The following is a 19,655-nucleotide window of genomic DNA, read 5'->3' as shown; positions in this document are numbered from 1 at the left end:
TGTGTGTGTGTCTGTGTCTGTGTCTGTCTGTGTGTGTGTCTGTGTGTGTCTGTCTGTGTGTGTGTCTGTGTGTCTGTGTGTGTGTCTGTGTGTGTCTGTGTGTGTGTGTGTGTGTCTGTGTCTGTGTCTGTCTGTGTGTGTGTGTGTCTGTGTGTCTGTGTGTGTGTGTGTGTGTGTGTGTGTGTGTCTGTGTGTCTGTGTGTGTCTGTGTGTGTGTGTGTGTGTGTCTGTGTGTGTGTGTGTCTGTGTCTGTGTGTGTCTGTGTGTGTGTGTGTGTCTGTGTGTGTCTGTGTGTGTGTGTGTGTGTCTGTGTCTGTCTGTGTGTGTCTGTGTGTCTGTGTGTGTGTGTGTGTGTGTGTGTGTGTGTCTGTGTGTGTCTGTGTGTGTGTGTGTGTGTGTGTGTGTGTCTGTGTGTGTGTGTGTCTGTGTGTCTGTGTGTGTCTGTGTGTGTGTGTCTGTGTGTGTGTGTGTGTGTGTGTGTGTGTGTGTGTGTGTGTGTGTGTGTGTGTGTGTGTGTCTAGGCTGAGGAGCTGCAGCTGGTGCGGTCAGCGTTGAGGAGTCTTAGAGGAGAGTTCGGAGAGCAGGATCCTCAACACCACACTCTGGATACTCTGGAGCAGGGCATCACATCACTGACTGACAGACTGGTTCACACACACCAGGTACACACACACACCAGGTACACACACACCATGTACACACACACACCAGGTATACACACACCAGGTACACACACACCATGTACACACACACACCAGGTATACACACACCAGGTACACACACACCAGGTACACACACACCAGGTACACACACACCAGGTACACACACACCAGGTACACACACACACCAGGTACACACACACCAGGTATACACACACCAGGTATACACACACCAGGTACACACACACCAGGTACACACACACACCAGGTACACACACACCAGGTACACACACACCAGGTACACACACACCAGGTATACACACACCAGGTATACACACACACCAGGTACACACACACCAGGTACACACACACCAGGTACACACACACCAGGTACACACACACCAGGTATACACACACCAGGTATACACACACACCAGGTACACACACACACCAGGTACACACACACACCAGGTTCACACACACCAGGTACACACACACCAGGTACACACACACCAGGTACACACACACCAGGTATACACACACACCAGGTTCACACACACCAGGTACACACACACCAGGTACACACACCAGGTACACACACACCAGGTATACACACACCCGGTATACACACACACCAGGTATACACACACACCAGGTATACACACACACCAGGTACACACACACCAGGTATACACACACACCAGGTATACACACACACCAGGTACACACACACACCAGGTATACACACACACCAGGTACACACACACCAGGTTCACACACCAGGTACACACACACCAGGTACACACACACCAGGTATACACACACCAGGTACACACACACCAGGTACACACACACCAGGTATACACACACCAGATATACACACACACCAGGTATACACACACACCAGGTACACACACACCAGGTATACACACACCAGGTATACACACACACCAGGTATACACACACACCAGGTATACACACACACCAGTTACACACACACCAGGTATACACACACCAGGTACACACACACCAGGTACACACACACCAGGTATACACACACACACCAGGTACACACACACCAGGTACACACACACACCAGGTACACACACACACACCAGGTTCACACACACCAGGTACACACACACCAGGTACACACACACCAGGTACACACACACCAGGTATACACACACACCAGGTTCACACACACCAGGTACACACACACCAGGTACACACACACCAGGTATACACACACCAGGTATACACACACACCAGGTACACACACACCAGGTATACACACACACCAGGTACACACACACCAGGTATACACACACACCAGGTACACACACACCAGGTACACACACACCAGGTACACACACACCAGGTTCACACACACCAGGTACACACACACCAGGTACACACACACCAGGTACACACACACACCAGGTACACACACACCAGGTACACACACACCAGGTACACACACACACCAGGTACACACACACACCAGGTATACACACACACCAGGTACACACACACCAGGTACACACACACACACCAGGTACACACACACACCAGGTACACACACACACCAGGTATACACACACACCAGGTACACACACACCAGGTACACACACACACCAGGTACACACACACACCAGGTACACACACACCAGGTATACACACACCAGGTACACACACACACAACAGGTACACACACACACCAGGTACACACACACACCAGGTACACACACACCAGGTACACACACACACCAGGTACACACCCACCAGGTACACACCCACCAGGTACACACACACACCAGGTATACACACACACCAGGTACACACACACCAGGTACACACACACCAGGTACACACACACCAGGTATACACACACCAGGTACACACCCACCAGGTATACACACACACCAGGTATACACACACACACCAGGTATACACACACACCAGGTATACACACACACCAGGTATACACACACCAGGTATACACACACACCAGGTATACACACACCAGGTACACACACACCTGGTACACACACACCAGGTATACACACACACCAGGTATACACACACACCGGGTTCACACACACCATGTTCACACACACCAGGTACACACACACCAGGTACACACACACCAGGTATACACACACACCAGGTATACACACACACCAGGTTCACACACACCAGGTACACACACACCAGGTATACACACACACCAGGTATACACACACACCAGGTACACACACGCACCAGGTATACACACGCACCAGGTACACACACACCAGGTATACACACACACCAGGTACACACACACCAGGTACACACACACACCAGGTACACACACACCAGGTACACGTACACACACACCAGGTATACACACACACCAGGTATACACACACACCAGGTATACACACACACACCAGGTATACACACACACACCAGATACACACACACACCAGGTACACACACACCAGGTACACACACACCAGGTATACACACACACCAGGTATACACACACACCAGGTATACACACACCAGGTACACACACACCAGGTACACACACACCAGGTATACACACACACCAGGTATACACACACACCAGGTATACACACACACCAGGTACACACACACACCAGGTATACACACGCACCAGGTACACACACACCAGGTATACACACACACCAGGTATACACACACACCAGGTACACACACACACCAGGTATACACACACACCAGGTACACACACACCAGGTACACACACACCAGGTATACACACGCACCAGGTACACACACACCAGGTATACACACACACCAGGTACACACACACCAGGTATACACACACACCAGGTATACACACACACCAGGTATACACACACACCAGGTATACACACACACCAGGTACACACACACCAGGTACACACCCACCAGGTATACACACACCAGGTACACACACACACACCAGGTATACACACACCAGGTACACACACACCAGGTATACACACACCAGGTATACACACACACCAGGTATACACACACACCAGGTATACACACACACCAGGTATACACACACCAGGTACACACACACCAGGTATACACACACCAGGTACACACACTCTCTCTTTCAACTTGTGCTATTAGAAGTCCCTTGACTGTCGTGTGTTGTGTTCCTTAGGGGAGAGGAAAGTCTTCAGGACACAACAGCGTCACACACAACCAGCACGCCTCCTGGCCTCCTAACAGTAAGATTACACACACAGACACAGACACACACACACCCACCCCGATGCACCGCATTATATTTTACACTCCTGCTCTGTGACTCTTTCGTCCGTGCGCGACACTTTGGTGGTGGCTCCTCATAGGAAGAAGGGGAGGATCATGAAACAGTTCTCCGTTTTAGGTTGGACTAATGCACTGTACTGCACTGTATGTATATACAGTCAAAAGTTTGGACACCTTCTCATTCAAGGGTTTTTCTTTATTTTTTACTATTTTTTACATTGTAGAATAATAGTGAAGACATCAAAACTATGAAATAACACATATGGAATCATGTAGTAACCAAAAGTAGCCACCCTTTGCCTTGATGACAGCATTGCACACTCTTGGCATTCTGTCAACCAGCTACTCTTCCTGGGGTTTATTATGGATCCCCATTAGTTCCTGCCAAGGCAGCAGCTACTCTTCCTGGGGTTTATTATGGATCCCCATTAGTTCCTGCCAAGGCAGCAGCTACTCTTCCTGGGGTTTATTATGGATCCCCATTAGTTCCTGCCAAGGCAGCAGCTACTCTTCCTGGGGTTTATTATGGATCCCCATTAGTTCCTGCCAAGGCAGCAGCTACTCTTCCTGGGGTTTATTATGGATCCCCATTAGTTCCTGCCAAGGCAGCAGCTACTCTTCCTGGGGTTTATTATGGATCCCCATTAGTTCCTGCCAAGGCAGCAGCTACTCTTCCTGGGGTTTATTATGGATCCCCATTAGTTCCTGCCAAGGCAGCAGCTACTCTTCCTGGGGTTTATTATGGATCCCCATTAGTTCCTGCCAAGGCAGCAGCTACTCTTCCTGGGGTTTATTATGGATCCCCATTAGTTCCTGCCAAGGCAGCAGCTACTCTTCCTGGGGTTTATTATGGATCCCCATTAGTTCCTGCCAAGGCAGCAGCTACTCTTCCTGGGGTTTATTATGGATCCCCATTAGTTCCTGCCAAGGCAGCAGCTACTCTTCCTGGGGTTTATTATGGATCCCCATTAGTTCCTGCCAAGGCAGCAGCTACTCTTCCTGGGGTTTATTATGGATCCCCATTAGTTCCTGCCAAGGCAGCAGCTACTCTTCCTGGGGTTTATTATGGATCCCCATTAGTTCCTGCCAAGGCAGCAGCTACTCTTCCTGGGGTTTATTATGGATCCCCATTAGTTCCTGCCAAGGCAGCAGCTACTCTTCCTGGGGTTTATTATGGATCCCCATTAGTTCCTGCCAAGGCAGCAGCTACTCTTCCTGGGGTTTATTATGGATCCCCATTAGTTCCTGCCAAGGCAGCAGCTACTCTTCCTGGGGTTTATTATGGATCCCCATTAGTTCCTGCCAAGGCAGCAGCTACTCTTCCTGGGGTTTATTATGGATCCCCATTAGTTCCTGCCAAGGCAGCAGCTACTCTTCCTGGGGTTTATTATGGATCCCCATTAGTTCCTGCCAAGGCAGCAGCTACTCTTCCTGGGGTTTATTATGGATCCCCATTAGTTCCTGCCAAGGCAGCAGCTACTCTTCCTGGGGTTTATTATGGATCCCCATTAGTTCCTGCCAAGGCAGCAGCTACTCTTCCTGGGGTTTATTATGGATCCCCATTAGTTCCTGCCAAGGCAGCAGCTACTCTTCCTGGGGTTTATTATGGATCCCCATTAGTTCCTGCCAAGGCAGCAGCTACTCTTCCTGGGGTTTATTATGGATCCCCATTAGTTCCTGCCAAGGCAGCAGCTACTCTTCCTGGGGTTTATTATGGATCCCCATTAGTTCCTGCCAAGGCAGCAGCTACTCTTCCTGGGGTTTATTATGGATCCCCATTAGTTCCTGCCAAGGCAGCAGCTACTCTTCCTGGGGTTTATTATGGATCCCCATTAGTTCCTGCCAAGGCAGCAGCTACTCTTCCTGGGGTCCAGCAACATGAAGGCAGTTATACATTTTAAAAACATTACAATACATTCATAACAGATTTCACACCATATTAAGCATGTTCCCTCAGGCCCCTACTCCACTACCACATATCTACAACACAAAATCCATGTGTACGTGTGTGTATAGTGCGTATGTTATCGTGTGTGTGTACCTGTGTGTGTTGCTTCACAGTCCCCCCTGTTCCATAAGGTGTATTTTTACCTGTTTTTTAAATCTGATTCTACTGCTGGCATCAGTTACCTGATGTGGAATAGAGTTCCATGTAGTCATGGCTCTATGTAGTACTGTGCACCTCCCATAGTCTGTTCTGGACTTGGGGACTGTGAAGAGACCTCTGGTGGCATGTCTTGTGGGGTATGCATGGGTGGCTGAGTAGTTCAAACAGACAACTCTGTGCATTCAGCTTGTCAACACCTCTCATAAATACAAGTAGTGATGAAGTCAATCTCTCCTCCACTTTGAGCCAGGAGAGATCGACATGCATATTATTAATATTAGCTCTCTGTGTACATCCAAGGGCCACCCGTGCTACCATGTTCTGAGCCAATTGCAATTTTCCTAAGTCCCTCAATTGAGTTGAGGTCGGGTGATTGTGGATGCCAGGTCATCTGATGCAGCACTCCATCACTCTCCTTCATGGTCAAATAGCCCTTACACAGCCTGGAGGTGTGTTGGGTCATTGTCCTGTTGAAAAACAAATGATAGTCCCACTAAGCCCAAACCAGATGGGATAGAGTATCGCTGCAGAATGCTGTGGTAGCCATGCTGGTTAAGTGTACCTTGAATTCTAAATAAATCACAGACAGTGTCACCAGCAAAGCACCCCCACACCATAACACCTCCCCCTCCATGCTTTACGGTGGGAACTACACATGCGGAGATCATCCGTTCACCTACTCTGCGTCTCACAAAGACACGGCGGTTGGAACCAAAAATCTCCAATTTGGACTCCAGACCAAAGGACACATTTCCACCAGTCTAATGTCCATTGCTCGTGTTTCTTGGCCCAAGCAAGTCTCTTCTTCTTATTGGTGTCCTTTAGTAGTGGTTTCTTTGCAGATATTCGACCATAAAGGCCTGATTCACACAGTCCCCTCTGAACAGTTGATGTTGAGATGTGTCTGTTACTTGAACTCTGTAAAGCATTTATTTGGGCTGCAATTTCTGAGGCTGGTAACTCTAATGAACTTATCCTCTGCAGCAGAGGTTACTCTGGGTCTTCCATTCCTGTGGCGGTCCTCATGAGAGCCAGTTTCATCATAGCGCTTGATGGTTTTTGCGACTTTCAAAGTTCTTGAAATGTTCCGTATTGACTGACCTTTGAATATTGTTTATTACAGTGGGGGAAAAATTATTTAGTCAGCCACCAATTGTGCAAGTTCTCCCACTTAAAAAGATGAGAGAGGCCTGTAATTTTCATCATAGGTACACGTCAACTATGACAGACAAATTGAGGAAGAAAATTCCAGAAAATGACATTGTAGGATTTTTAATGAATTTATTTGCAAATTATGGTGGAAAATAAGTATTTGGTCAATAACAAAAGTTTCTCAATACTTTGTTATATACCCTTTGTTGGCAATGACACAGGTCAAACGTTTTCTGTAAGTCTTCACAAGGTTTTCACACACTGTTGCTGGTATTTTGGCCCATTCCTCCATGCAGATCTCCTCTAGAGCAGTGATGTTTTGGGGCTGTCGCTGGGCAACACGGACTTTCAACTCCCCTCCAAAGATTTTCTATGGGGTTGAGATCTGGAGACTGGCTAGGCCACTCCAGGACCTTGAAATGCTTTTTTAAGAAGCCACTCCTTCGTTGCCCGGGCGGTGTGTTTGGGATCATTGTCATGCTGAAAGACCCAGCCACGTTTCATCTTCAATGCCCTTGCTGATGGAAGGAGGTTTTCACTCAAAATCTCACGATACATGGCCCCATTCATTCTTTCCTTTACACGGATCAGTCGTCCTGGTCCCTTTGCAGAAAAACAGCCCCAAAGCATGATGTTTCCACCCCCATGCTTCACAGTAGGTATGGTGTTCTTTGGATGCAACTCAGCATTCTTTGTCCTCCAAACACGACGAGTTGAGTTTTTACCAAAAAGTTATATTTTGGTTTCATCTGACCATATGACAATCTCCCAATCCTCTTCTGGATCATCCAAATGCACTCTAGCAAACTTCAGACAGGCCTGGACATGTACTGGCTTAAGCAGGGGGACACGTCTGGCACTGCAGGATTTGAGTCCCTGGCGGCGTAGTGTGTTACTGATGGTAGGCTTTGTTACTTTGGTCCCAGCTCTCTGCAGGTCATTCACTAGGTCCCCCCGTGTGGTTCTGGGATTTTTGCTCACCGTTCTTGTGATCATTTTGACCCCACGGGGAGAGATCTTGCGTGGAGCCCCAGATCGAGGGAGATTATCAGTATTGTATGTCTTCCATTTCCTAATAATTGCTCCCACAGTTGATTTCTTCAAACCAAGCTGCTTACCTATTGCAGATTCAGTCTTCCCAGCCTGGTGCAGGTCTACACTTTTGTTTCTGGTGTCCTTTAACAGCTCTTTGGTCTTGGCCATAGTGGAGTTTGGAGTGTGACTGTTTGAGGTTGTGGACAGGTGTCTTTTATACTGATAACAAGTTCAAACAGGTGCCATTAATACAGGTAACGAGTGGAGGACAGAGGAGCCTCTTAAAGAAGAAGTTACAGGTCTGTGAGAGCCAGAAATCTTGCTTGTTTGTAGGTGACCAAATACTTATTTTCCACCATAATTTGCAAATAAATTCATAAAAAATCCTACAATGTGACTTTCTGGATTTTTTTTCCTCAATTTGTCTGTCATAGTTGACGTGTACCTATGATGAAAATTACAGGCCTCTCATCTTTTTAAGTGGGAGAACTTGCACAATTGGTGGCTGACTAAATACTTTTTCCCCCACTGTAGGAGAATAAGAGAATTTTCAGAAAGAAAGTTGAGAATCACTGCTATAGGCCAGTTGAGAATCACTGCTATAGGCCAGTTGAGAATCACTGCTATAGGCCAGTTGAGAATCACTGCTATAGGCCAGTTGAGAATCACTGCTATAGGCCAGTTGAGAATCACTGCTATAGGCCAGTTGAGAATCACTGCTATAGGCCAGTTGAGAATCACTGCTATAGGCCAGTTGAGAATCACTGCTATAGGCCAGTTGAGAATCACTGCTATAGGCCAGTTGAGAATCACTGCTATAGGCCAGTTGAGAATCACTGCTATAGGCCAGTTGAGAATCACTGCTATAGGCCAGTTGAGAATCACTGCTATAGGCCAGTTGAGAATCACTGCTATAAGCCAGTTGAGAATCACTGCTATAGGCCAGTTGAGAATCACTGCTATAGGCCAGTTGAGAATCACTGCTATAGGCCAGTTGAGAATCACTGCTATAAGCCAGTTGAGAATCACTGCTATAGGCCAGTTGAGAATCACTGCTATAGGCCAGTTGAGAATCACTGCTATAAGCCAGTTGAGAATCACTGCTATAGGCCAGTTGAGAATCACTGCTATAAGCTATAGATAATATTCTGCCCATATGAACACATTTATTTCAGTGCATATAAAGAACAGCTATTGATGATTGAATGAAAAGCAGCAAACAGACACATTGTTTCCCATGAATAAAAGACTCCTAACCAGGTAAAAGGCTACAGCTCGCTTCACTGTTTCCCGCCCAAATACAGGAAACTCAACATATTGTACACATTGCGGTCGTTGAGTGCGTGAGGGGGTCTGTACGCAGTGTAGGACCTTCGCTGGCAGGTTTTGCTCGACAAAAAGACATGTAAGCCACACACACACACGAAGTGTCGCCTGTTTCTGATGCTGTGTGTTTGTTCCAGAGATGGCCCACTCCTACAGTAGTCCGGTGCTGAGCTTGTGTGTGTGTTTGTTCCAGAGATGGCCCACTCCTACAGTAGTCCGGTGCTGAGCTTGTGTGTGTGTTTGTTCCAGAGATGGCCCACTCCTACAGTAGTCCGGTGCTGAGCTTGTGTGTGTGTTTGTTCCAGAGATGGCCCACTCCTACAGTAGTCCGGTGCTGAGCTTGTGTGTGTGTTTGTTCCAGAGATGGCCCACTCCTACAGTAGTCCGGTGCTGAGCTTGTGTGTGTGTTTGTTCCAGAGATGGCCCACTCCTACAGTAGTCCGGTGCTGAGCTTGTGTGTGTGTTTGTTCCAGAGATGGCCCACTCCTACAGTAGTCCGGGTGCTGAGCTTGTGTGTGTGTTTGTTCCAGAGATGGCCCACTCCTACAGTAGTCCGGTGCTGAGCTTGTGTGTGTGTTTGTTCCAGAGATGGCCCACTCCTACAGTAGTCCGGTGCTGAGCTTGTGTGTGTGTTTGTTCCAGAGATGGCCCACTCCTACAGTAGTCCGGTGCTGAGCTTGTGTGTGTGTTTGTTCCAGAGATGGCCCACTCCTACAGTAGTCCGGTGCTGAGCTTGTGTGTGTGTTTGTTCCAGAGATGGCCCACTCCTACAGTAGTCCGGTGCTGAGCTTGTGTGTGTGTTTGTTCCAGAGATGGCCCACTCCTACAGTAGTCCGGTGCTGAGCTTGTGTGTGTGTTTGTTCCAGAGATGGCCCACTCCTACAGTAGTCCGGTGCTGAGCTTGTGTGTGTGTTTGTTCCAGAGATGGCCCACTCCTACAGTAGTCCGGTGCTGAGCTTGTGTGTGTGTTTGTTCCAGAGATGGCCCACTCCTACAGTAGTCCGGTGCTGAGCTTGTGTGTGTGTTTGTTCCAGAGATGGCCCACTCCTACAGTAGTCCGGTGCTGAGCTTGTGTGTGTGTTTGTTCCAGAGATGGCCCACTCCTACAGTAGTCCGGTGCTGAGCTTGTGTGTGTGTTTGTTCCAGAGATGGCCCACTCCTACAGTAGTCCGGTGCTGAGCTTGTGTGTGTGTTTGTTCCAGAGATGGCCCACTCCTACAGTAGTCCGGTGCTGAGCTTGTGTGGTTCCACTAAGGTCCTCTACTTTACGGACCGCTCGCACACACCCTGCATGATCCACATCAACAAGAGGTACGTGTGTTTACTTAAACCTTTAATCATAACCAATTTATCTGTGACCTTGAAATGTTTCAGAATCACTGTTATTCGACAAATACGTTTGCATTTACAGTAATTTGATTTGGTGAAATGGTGCCACTATAAACAGGATATACAGGCAGACTATAAACAGGATATACAGGCAGACTATAAACAGGATATACAGGCAGACTATAAACAGGATATACAGGCAGACTATAAACAGGATATACAGGCAGACTATAAACAGGATATACAGGCAGACTATAAACAGGATATACAGGCATTTATATATAGACGCAGAATTGACACAATCCACATGTACAGTGCCTTCAGAAAGTATTCATACCCCTTGACTTTTTCCACATTGTTGTATTACATCCTGAATTTAAAACGGATTAAAATGAGATTGTCTGTCACTGGCCTACGCACAATACCCCATAATGTCAAAGTGGAATTATGTTTTTAGACATTTTTACAAATTAATACAAAATGAAAAGCTGAAATGTCTTGAGTCAATAAGTATTCAGCCCCTTTCTTATGGCAAGCCTAAATAAATTCAGGAGTAAACATTTGCTTAACAAGTCACATAATAAGTTGCACGAAACTGAGGATGGATCAACAACAATGTAGTTACTCCACAATACTAACCTAAATGACAGAGTGAAAAGAAGGAAGCCTTTACAGAACACAAATATTTCAAAACATGCATCCTGTTTGCAATAAGGCACTAAAGTAAAACTGCAAAGAGTGTGGCAAAGAAATTATGAATACAAAGTGTTATGTTTGGGGCAAATCCAACACATCACTGAGTACCACTCTTCATATTTTCAAGCATGGTGGTGGCTGCATCATGTTATGGGTATGCTTGTCATCGGCAAGGACTAGTGAGTTTATGATAAAACGAAATGGAATAGAGCTAAGCACAGGAAAAATCCTAGAGGAAAACCTGGTTCCGTCTGCTTTCCACCAGACACTGGGAGACAAATTCACCTTTCAGTAGGACAATAACCTACAACACAAGGCCAAATATACACTGGAGTTGCTTACCAAGAAGAGAGTGAATGATCCTGAGTGTCCGCGTTAAAGTTTTGACATAAATCGTCTTAAAAATCTATGGCAAGACTTGAAAATGGCTGTCTAGCAATGATCAACAACCAACTTGGCAGAACTTGAACAAATATTGTACAATCCAGGTGTGCAAAGCTCTTAGAGACTTACCCAGAAAGACTCAAATTTGTAATTCTTTATAAAATCATTTTCCCTTTGTCATTATGGGGTATTGAGTGTAGATGGGTGAGAGAAAAATCTATATTTAATCCATTGAGACTGTAATGCAACAAAATGTGGAATAAGTCAAGGGGTATGAATACTTTCTGAAAGCCCTGTATATACTGTATGTAGAGAAGTATTCATCAAAACAATGTGTAATGGAGGAACTATAATGTCAAGAGTCAGGATGTGCAGAGAGTGAAAAGAGCAATGTGCAGATTTGGATGATCATGCAGGGTGCAGAGTCCGGATGAGAAGATGATTGGAAACATTTGGTGTGTGTTAGGTTGGAGAAGGTAACTCTGAGAGATGTGAAGACAGCAGTAGACAGAGATGACAACTACAGATTCCACTTCAAAGCCCTCGACCCTGAGTTTGGTACCGTTAAAGAAGAGGTGAGGAGGGGAGTAGAAAAGAGAAGAGAGAGGGGAGGAGAGGGAGGGAGGGGGGAAAGAGATGAGGGAGGAGAGATGAGGGAGGAGAGGAGAGATGAGGGAGGAGAGGAGAGGGGGAAGAGAGATGAGGGAGGAGAGGAGAGATGAGGGAGGAGAGGAGAGGAGAGGGGGAAGAGAGATGGGAGGAGAGGAGAAATGAGGGAGGAGAGGAGAGGAGGAGGGAGGAGAGGAGGGGGGAGGAGAGGGGGAAGAGAGATGAGGGAGGAGAGGAGAGATGAGGGAGGAGAGGAGAGGGGGAAGAGAGATGAGGGAGGAGAGGAGAGATGAGGGAGGAGAGGAGAGGGGGAAGAGAGATGAGGGAGGAGAGGAGAGATGAGGGAGGAGAGGAGAGGGGGAAGAGAGATGAGGGAGGAGAGGAGAGGGGGAAGAGAGATGAGGGAGGAGAGGAGAAAAGGGGGAAGAGAGAGGGGGAGGAGAGGAGAGGAGGGGCAGAGAAGAGGAGGGGGAGGAGAGATGAGGGAGGACGGGGGGGAGGAGAGATGAGGGAGGAGAGGAGAGGGGGAAGAGAGATGAGGGAGGAGAGGAGAGATGAGGGAGGAGAGAGAGGGGGAAGAGAGATGAAGGAGAGGGGGGGGAAGAGAGATGAGGGAGAGAGAAAGGGGGGAAGAGAGAGGAGGAGAGGGGGAGGGGCAGAGAAGAGGAGGGGAAGAGAGATGAGGGAGGAAAGAGATGAGGAGAGAGAAAGAAGGAGAGGGGGGAAGAGATGAGAGGAGAGGAGAGGGAAGAAGGAAGGAGGGGCAGAGAAGAGGAGGGAGAGGAGAGATGAGGGAGGAGAGGAGAGGAGAGGAGGAGGGAGGAGTCTGGTGATCTATACATCTGTTGATATTTTGTGATGGTAAATTGTTGTGTGTGTGTGTGTGTGTGTGTGTGTGTGTGTGTAGGTGTTTGAAGACGAGGCTTTGGTTCCAGGCTGGGAGGGGAAGATAGTGGCCTGGGTGGAGGAGGACAATGGAGAGGAGAGGTACACACACACACACACACACACACACACACATTCACACACACACGCACACTTCTCCTTCTGTGTTCAGTCTGTCATTGTTCTTTATTTTTCCACAGGACTAAAGGACCTAGCTGTTGAGGAACTAAAAGACCTAGCTGTTAAGGAACTAAAGGACCTAGCTGTTGAGGAACTAAAGGACCTAGCTGTTGAGGAACTAAAGGACCTAGCTGTTGAGGAACTAAAGGACCTAGCTGTTGAGGAACTAAAGGACCTAGCTGTTGAGGAACTAAAGGACCTAGCTGTTGAGGAACTAAAGGACCTAGCTGTTGAGGAACTAAAGGACCTAGCTGTTGAGGAACTAAAGGACCTAGCTGTTGAGGAACTAAAGGACCTAGCTGTTGAGGAACTAAAGGACCTAGCTGTTGAGGAACTAAAGGACCTAGCTGTTGAGGAACTAAAGGACCTAGCTGTTGAGGAACTAAAGGACCAAGCTGTTGAGGAACTAAAGGACCAAGCTGTTGAGGAACTAAAGGACCTAGCTGTTGAGGAACTAAATGACCTAGCTGTTGAGGAACTAAAGGACCTAGCTGTTGAGGAACTAAAGGACCTAGCTGTTGAGGAACTAAAGGACCTAGCTGTTGAGGAACTAAAGGACCTAGCTGTTGAGGAACTAAAGGACATACATTGCATTCAGAAAGTATTCAGACCCATTTACTTTTTACACATTTTGTTACGTTACAGCCTTATTCTAAAATGGATTTTTTTTTAAATACATTAATCAAACTACACACAATACCCCATAATGACAAAGCAAAAATTGAAATATCACATTTACATAAGTATTCAGACCATTTACTCAGTACTTTGTTGAAGCACCTTTGGCAGCGATTACAGCCTCTGGTCTTCTTTGGGTATGACGCTACAAGCTTGGCACACCTGTATTTGGGGAGTTTCTCCCATTCTTCTCTGCAGATCCTCACAAGATCTGTCAGGTTGGATGGGGAGCGTCCCTGCACAGCTATTTTCAGGTCTCTCCAGAGATGTTAGATCGGGTTCAAGTCCGGCCTCTGGCTGGGCCACTCAAGGACATTCAGAGACTTATCCTGAAGCCACTCCTGTGTTGTCTTGGCTGTGTGCTTAGGGTCGTTGTCCTGTTGGAAGGTGAACATTCACCCCAGTCTGAGGTCCTGAGCGCTCTGGAGCAGGTTTTCATCAAGGATCTCTCTGTACTTTGCTCCGTTCATCTTTGCCTCGATCCTGACTAGTCTCCCAGTCCCTGCTGCTGAAAAACATCCCCACAGTATGATGCTGCCACCACCAGGGATTGTGGCAGGTTCCCTCCAGATGTGACGCTTGGCATTCAGGCCAAAGAGTTCAATCTTGGTTTCTTCAGACTAGAGAATCTTGTTTCTCATGGTCTGAGAGTCTTTACGTGCCTTTTGGCAAACTCTAAGCGGGCTGTCATGTGCCTTTTACTGAGGAGTGGCTTCCGTCTGGCCATTTTACCATAAAGGCCTGATTGGTGGAATGCTGCAGAGATGGTTGTCCTTCTGAAAGACTCTCCCATCTCCACAGAGGAACTCTGGAGCTCTGTCGGAGAGACCGTCAGGTTCTTAGTCACCTCCCTGACCAAGGCCCTTCTCCCCCGATTGCTCAGTCTAGGAAGAGTCTTGGTGGTTCCAAACTTCTTCCATTTAAGAATGATGGAGGCCACTGTGTTCTCGGGAACCTTCAATGCTGCAGACATTTTTTGGTACCCCTTCCCCAGATCTGTGCCTTGACACAATCTTGTCTCGGAGCTCTACGGACAATTCCTTCGACCTCATGGCTTGGTTTTTGCTCTGACATGCACTGTCAACTGTGGGACCTTACATAGACAGGTGTGTGCCTTTCCAAATCATGTCCAATCAGTTGAATTTACCACAAGTGGACTCCAATCAAGTTGTAGAAACATCAAGGATGATCAATGGAAACAGGATGCACCTGAGCTCAATCTCGAGTCTCATAGCAAAGGGTCTGAATACTTATGTAAATAAGGTTTCTGTTTTTAATACATTTGCAAAAATGTCTAAAAACCAGTTTTCGCTTCGTCATTATGGGGTATTGTGTGTAGATGGCTGAGGAACACACTGTTACTAAAGGACCTAGCGAGGCGTTGCTAAGGAACACACTGTTACTAAAGGACCTAGCGAGGCGTTGCTAAGGAACACACTGTTACTAAAGGACCTAGCGAGGCGTTGCTGAGGAACACACTGTTACTAAAGGACCTAGCGAGGCGTTGCTAAGGAACACACTGTTACTTAATCCTTTAAGAACTGAGCCTTATGAAGGACATGCTTTTCTGCAGTATATCGTCACACACAGGACGGACTGAGTTATAACGTTACTGTAGATTATGAGATTGAGTTATAACGTTACTGTAGATTATGAGATTGAGTTATAACGTTACTGTAGATTATGAGATTGAGTTATAACGTTACTGTAGATTATGAGATTGAGTTATAACGTTACTGTAGATTATGAGATTGAGTTAACGTTACTGTAGATTATGAGATTGACTGAGTTATAACGTTACTGTAGATTATGAGATTGACTGAGTTATAACGTTACTGTAGATTATGAGATTGACTGAGTTATAACGTTACTGTAGATTATGAGATTGACTGAGTTATAACGTTACTGTAGATTATGAGATTGACTGAGTTATAACGTTACTGTAGATTATGAGATTGACTGAGTTATAACGTTACTGTAGATTATGAGATTGACTGAGTTATAACGTTACTGTAGATTATGAGATTGACTGAGTTATAACGTTACTGTAGATTATGAGATTGACTGAGTTATAACGTTACCGTAGATTGAGATTGACTGAGTTATAACGTTACTGTAGATTGAGACTGACTGAGTTATAACGTTACTGTAGATTGAGACTGACTGAGTTATAACGTTACTGTAGATTATGAGACTGACTGAGTTATAACGTTACTGTAGATTATGAGATTGAGTTATAACGTTACTGTAGATTATGAGATTGACTGAGGTATAACGTTACTGTAGATTGAGACTGACTGAGTTATAACGTTACTGTAGATTGAGACTGACTGAGTTATAACGTTACTGTAGATTATGAGATTGACTGAGTTATAACATTACTGTAGATTGAGACTGACTGAGTTATAACGTTACTGTAGATTATGAGATTGACTGAGTTATGACATTACTGTAGATTATGAGATTGACTGAGTTATAACGTTACTGTAGATTGAGCACTGCTGAATTGTCATTGTTGTTGTTTTTATTATACATTCCTGTTAATCTATTTATATTTTTTATATGGTTTTAAAGATTTTTTTTTATATTTAGAATTAAGAATGAATTATGTTTTATATTGTTAACAAAGGAGAATGTTTTTGCAGTAGAGTTGAATATTGGGCTGTTCCGTGGACTTCTCATCAGAGCATTGAGCTGTTCCGTGGACTTCTCCTCAGAACATTGAGCTGTTCAGTGGACAGAACATCAGAACATTGAGCTGTTCCGTGGACAGAACATCAAAGCATTGAGCTGTTCCGTGGACTTATCATCAGAACATTGAGCTGTTCCGTGGACAGAACATCAGAGCATTGAGCTGTTCCGTGGACTTCTCATCAGAACATTGAGCTGTTCCGTGGACAGAACATCAGAACATTGAGCTGTTCCGTGGACAGAACATCAGAGCATTGGGCTGTTCCATGGACAGAACATCAGAGCATTGAGCTGTTCCGTGGACTTCTCATCAGAACATTGAGCTGTTCCGTGGACTTCTCATCAGAACATTGAGCTGTTCCGTGGACTTCTCATCAGAACATTGGGCTGTTCCGTGGACAGAACATCAGAGCATTGAGCTGTTCCGTGGACTTCTCATCAGAGCATTGAGCTGTTCCGTGGACTTCTCATCAGAACATTGAGCTGTTCCGTGGACTTCTCATCAGAACATTGAGCTGTTCCGTGGACAGAACATCAGAACATTGGGATGTTCCATGGATAGAACATCAGAACATTGAGCTGTTCCGTGGACAGAACATCAGAACATTGAGCTGTTCTGTGGACAGAACATCAGAACATTGAGCTGTTCCGTGGACAGAACATCAGAACATTGAGCTGTTCCGTGGACAGAACATCAGAACATTGAGCTGTTCCGTGGACAGAACATCAGAACATTGAGCTGTTCCGTGGACAGAACATCAGAACATTGGGATGTTGCAAAAGCAGGATCAGTAAGTTAAGCCAGATAAGAGTAAAATATATCTCCTGATTTACTGATATATTTAGAAAGCTGAACTTGAATATGGTTGTTGGTTGTCAAGTCAGTTATACCTTGAAGTTATTACAATGATGCCAGTTTCAAGTCTCATCTCAGGCTTATCTCTTGAAAAGGTGACATTATTTTAGAATGTTTGTTAGCTGGCTAACTGTGCAGCCACCAGACCTCCATGTTTTAATAAACGCTCCAAACCACCAGACCTCCATGTTTTAATAAACGCTCCAAACCACCAGACCTCCATGTTTTAATAAACGCTCCAAACCACCAGACCTCCATGTTTTAATAAACGCTCCAAACCACCAGACCTCCATGTTTTAATAAACGCTCCCAACCACCAGACCTCCATGTTTTAATAAACGCTCCAAACCACCAGACCTCCATGTTTTAATAAACGCTCCAAACCACCAGACCTCCATGTTTTAATAAACGCTCCAAACCACCAGACCTCCATGTTTTAATAAACGCTCCAAACCACCAGACCTCCATGTTTTAATAAACGCTCCAAACCACCAGACCTCCATGTTTTAATAAACGCTCCAAACCACCAGACCTCCATGTTTTAATAAACGCTCCAAACCACCAGACCTCCATGTTTTAATAAACGCTCCAAACCACCAGACCTCCATGTTTTAATAAACGCTCCAAACCACCAGACCTCCATGTTTTAATAAACGCTCCAAACCACCAGACCTCCATGTTTTAATAAACGCTCCAAACCACCAGACCTCCATGTTTTAATAAACGCTCCAAACCACCAGACCTCCATGTTTTAATAAACGCTCCAAACCACCAGACCTCCATGTTTTAATAAACGCTCCAAACCACCAGACCTCCATGTTTTAATAAACGCTCCAAACCACCAGACCTCCATGTTTTAATAAACGCTCCAAACCACCAGACCTCCATGTTTTAATAAACGCTCCAAACCACCAGACCTCCATGTTTTAATAAACGCTCCAAACCACCAGACCTCCATGTTTTAATAAAAACACCAGAGATGCGTTTCCATCAAATTGACTTGTTGCGTGATGGCTTAGTGCACATAAAAATACTTTTTGCGGGTAAATTCCCATGTACCGAATAAAAAATACATGTTAAATGGGTTTCCATTGCATTTCCAACTCTACTGATGGTTTTCTCACGAAAAATGTTGCGTTCTATAGTGAGTGTTCCCACTCTGTTATTGGCACGTGCGCTCTAGCCAAGAGCGCACGTACAGCCAAGCATCGATGATGTCACCATAATAAGAACCTCAATATTTATTGGAAAGGAGCATCAAGATCATCCCCGTGCCCTTTCACCACCCTGAGAAGTTCATCATCAAACTGGTAACTGATGCTATAAACTCCTAGTCCGCCACAGTGGACGCGTCATAATACCCATAAAACCTAGCGGTCAAACAGGGAAATGGTTCCAATGCCCAAACAACATATCAATGATGTCGCTCTTGCTGCTGGTGACTCTCAGATCCACCTCTACGCAGACGACACCATTTTGTATCCATCTGGCCCTTCATTGGACACTGTGTTAACAAAACCTCCAAACGAGCTTCAATGCCATACAACACTCCTTCAGTAGCCTCCAACTGCTCTTAAACACTAGTAAAACTAAATGCATGCTCTTCAATCGAACGCTGCTGGCACCCGCCCACCCGACTAGAATCACTACTCTCGGCGGGTCTGACCTAGAGTATGTGGACAACTACAAATACCTAGGTGTCTGGTTAGACCGTTAACTCTCCTTCCAGACTCACATTAAGCATCTCCAATCCAAAGTTAAATCTAGAATC

The 19,655-nt window shown here is 45.9% G+C and overlaps 1 protein-coding gene and 1 long non-coding RNA gene across 3 annotated transcripts in view; both read left to right on the top strand.

Annotated features, from left to right (window-relative positions):
- LOC121557945 (dixin-A-like) overlaps positions 1–14,305 on the top strand; it is a 56,783-nt gene extending 42,478 nt beyond the window's left edge. The window contains exons 10-15 of the mRNA XM_045214845.1: positions 522–662; positions 3,847–3,913; positions 10,779–10,887; positions 12,452–12,560; positions 13,502–13,581; positions 13,680–14,305. Of these exons, the coding sequence (XP_045070780.1) occupies positions 522–662; positions 3,847–3,913; positions 10,779–10,887; positions 12,452–12,560; positions 13,502–13,581; positions 13,680–13,701 (528 nt within the window). The 3' untranslated portion in view covers positions 13,702–14,305. The remainder of the gene's footprint in view (positions 1–521; positions 663–3,846; positions 3,914–10,778; positions 10,888–12,451; positions 12,561–13,501; positions 13,582–13,679) is intronic.
- A 1,307-nt stretch (positions 14,306–15,612) lies between these two features.
- Positions 15,613–18,063, top strand: LOC121557943. Of its 2 annotated transcripts, none has more exons than XR_006658539.1 (2): positions 15,613–16,606; positions 16,673–18,063. It is a non-coding gene; the product is annotated as an uncharacterized LOC121557943 (long non-coding RNA). The 2 variants fall into 2 exon arrangements; XR_006658538.1 differs by having other exon boundaries at positions 16,640–18,063.
- The last annotated feature ends 1,592 nt before the right edge of the window (positions 18,064–19,655 follow it).

The sequence above is a fragment of the Coregonus clupeaformis genome, unplaced genomic scaffold (assembly GCF_020615455.1).
Source record: "Coregonus clupeaformis isolate EN_2021a unplaced genomic scaffold, ASM2061545v1 scaf0324, whole genome shotgun sequence".
Classification (NCBI taxonomy): Eukaryota; Metazoa; Chordata; class Actinopteri; order Salmoniformes; family Salmonidae; genus Coregonus; species Coregonus clupeaformis.
Note: the sequence above shows the minus strand (reverse complement) of the source record. Positions and strands in the feature narration are given on the sequence as shown.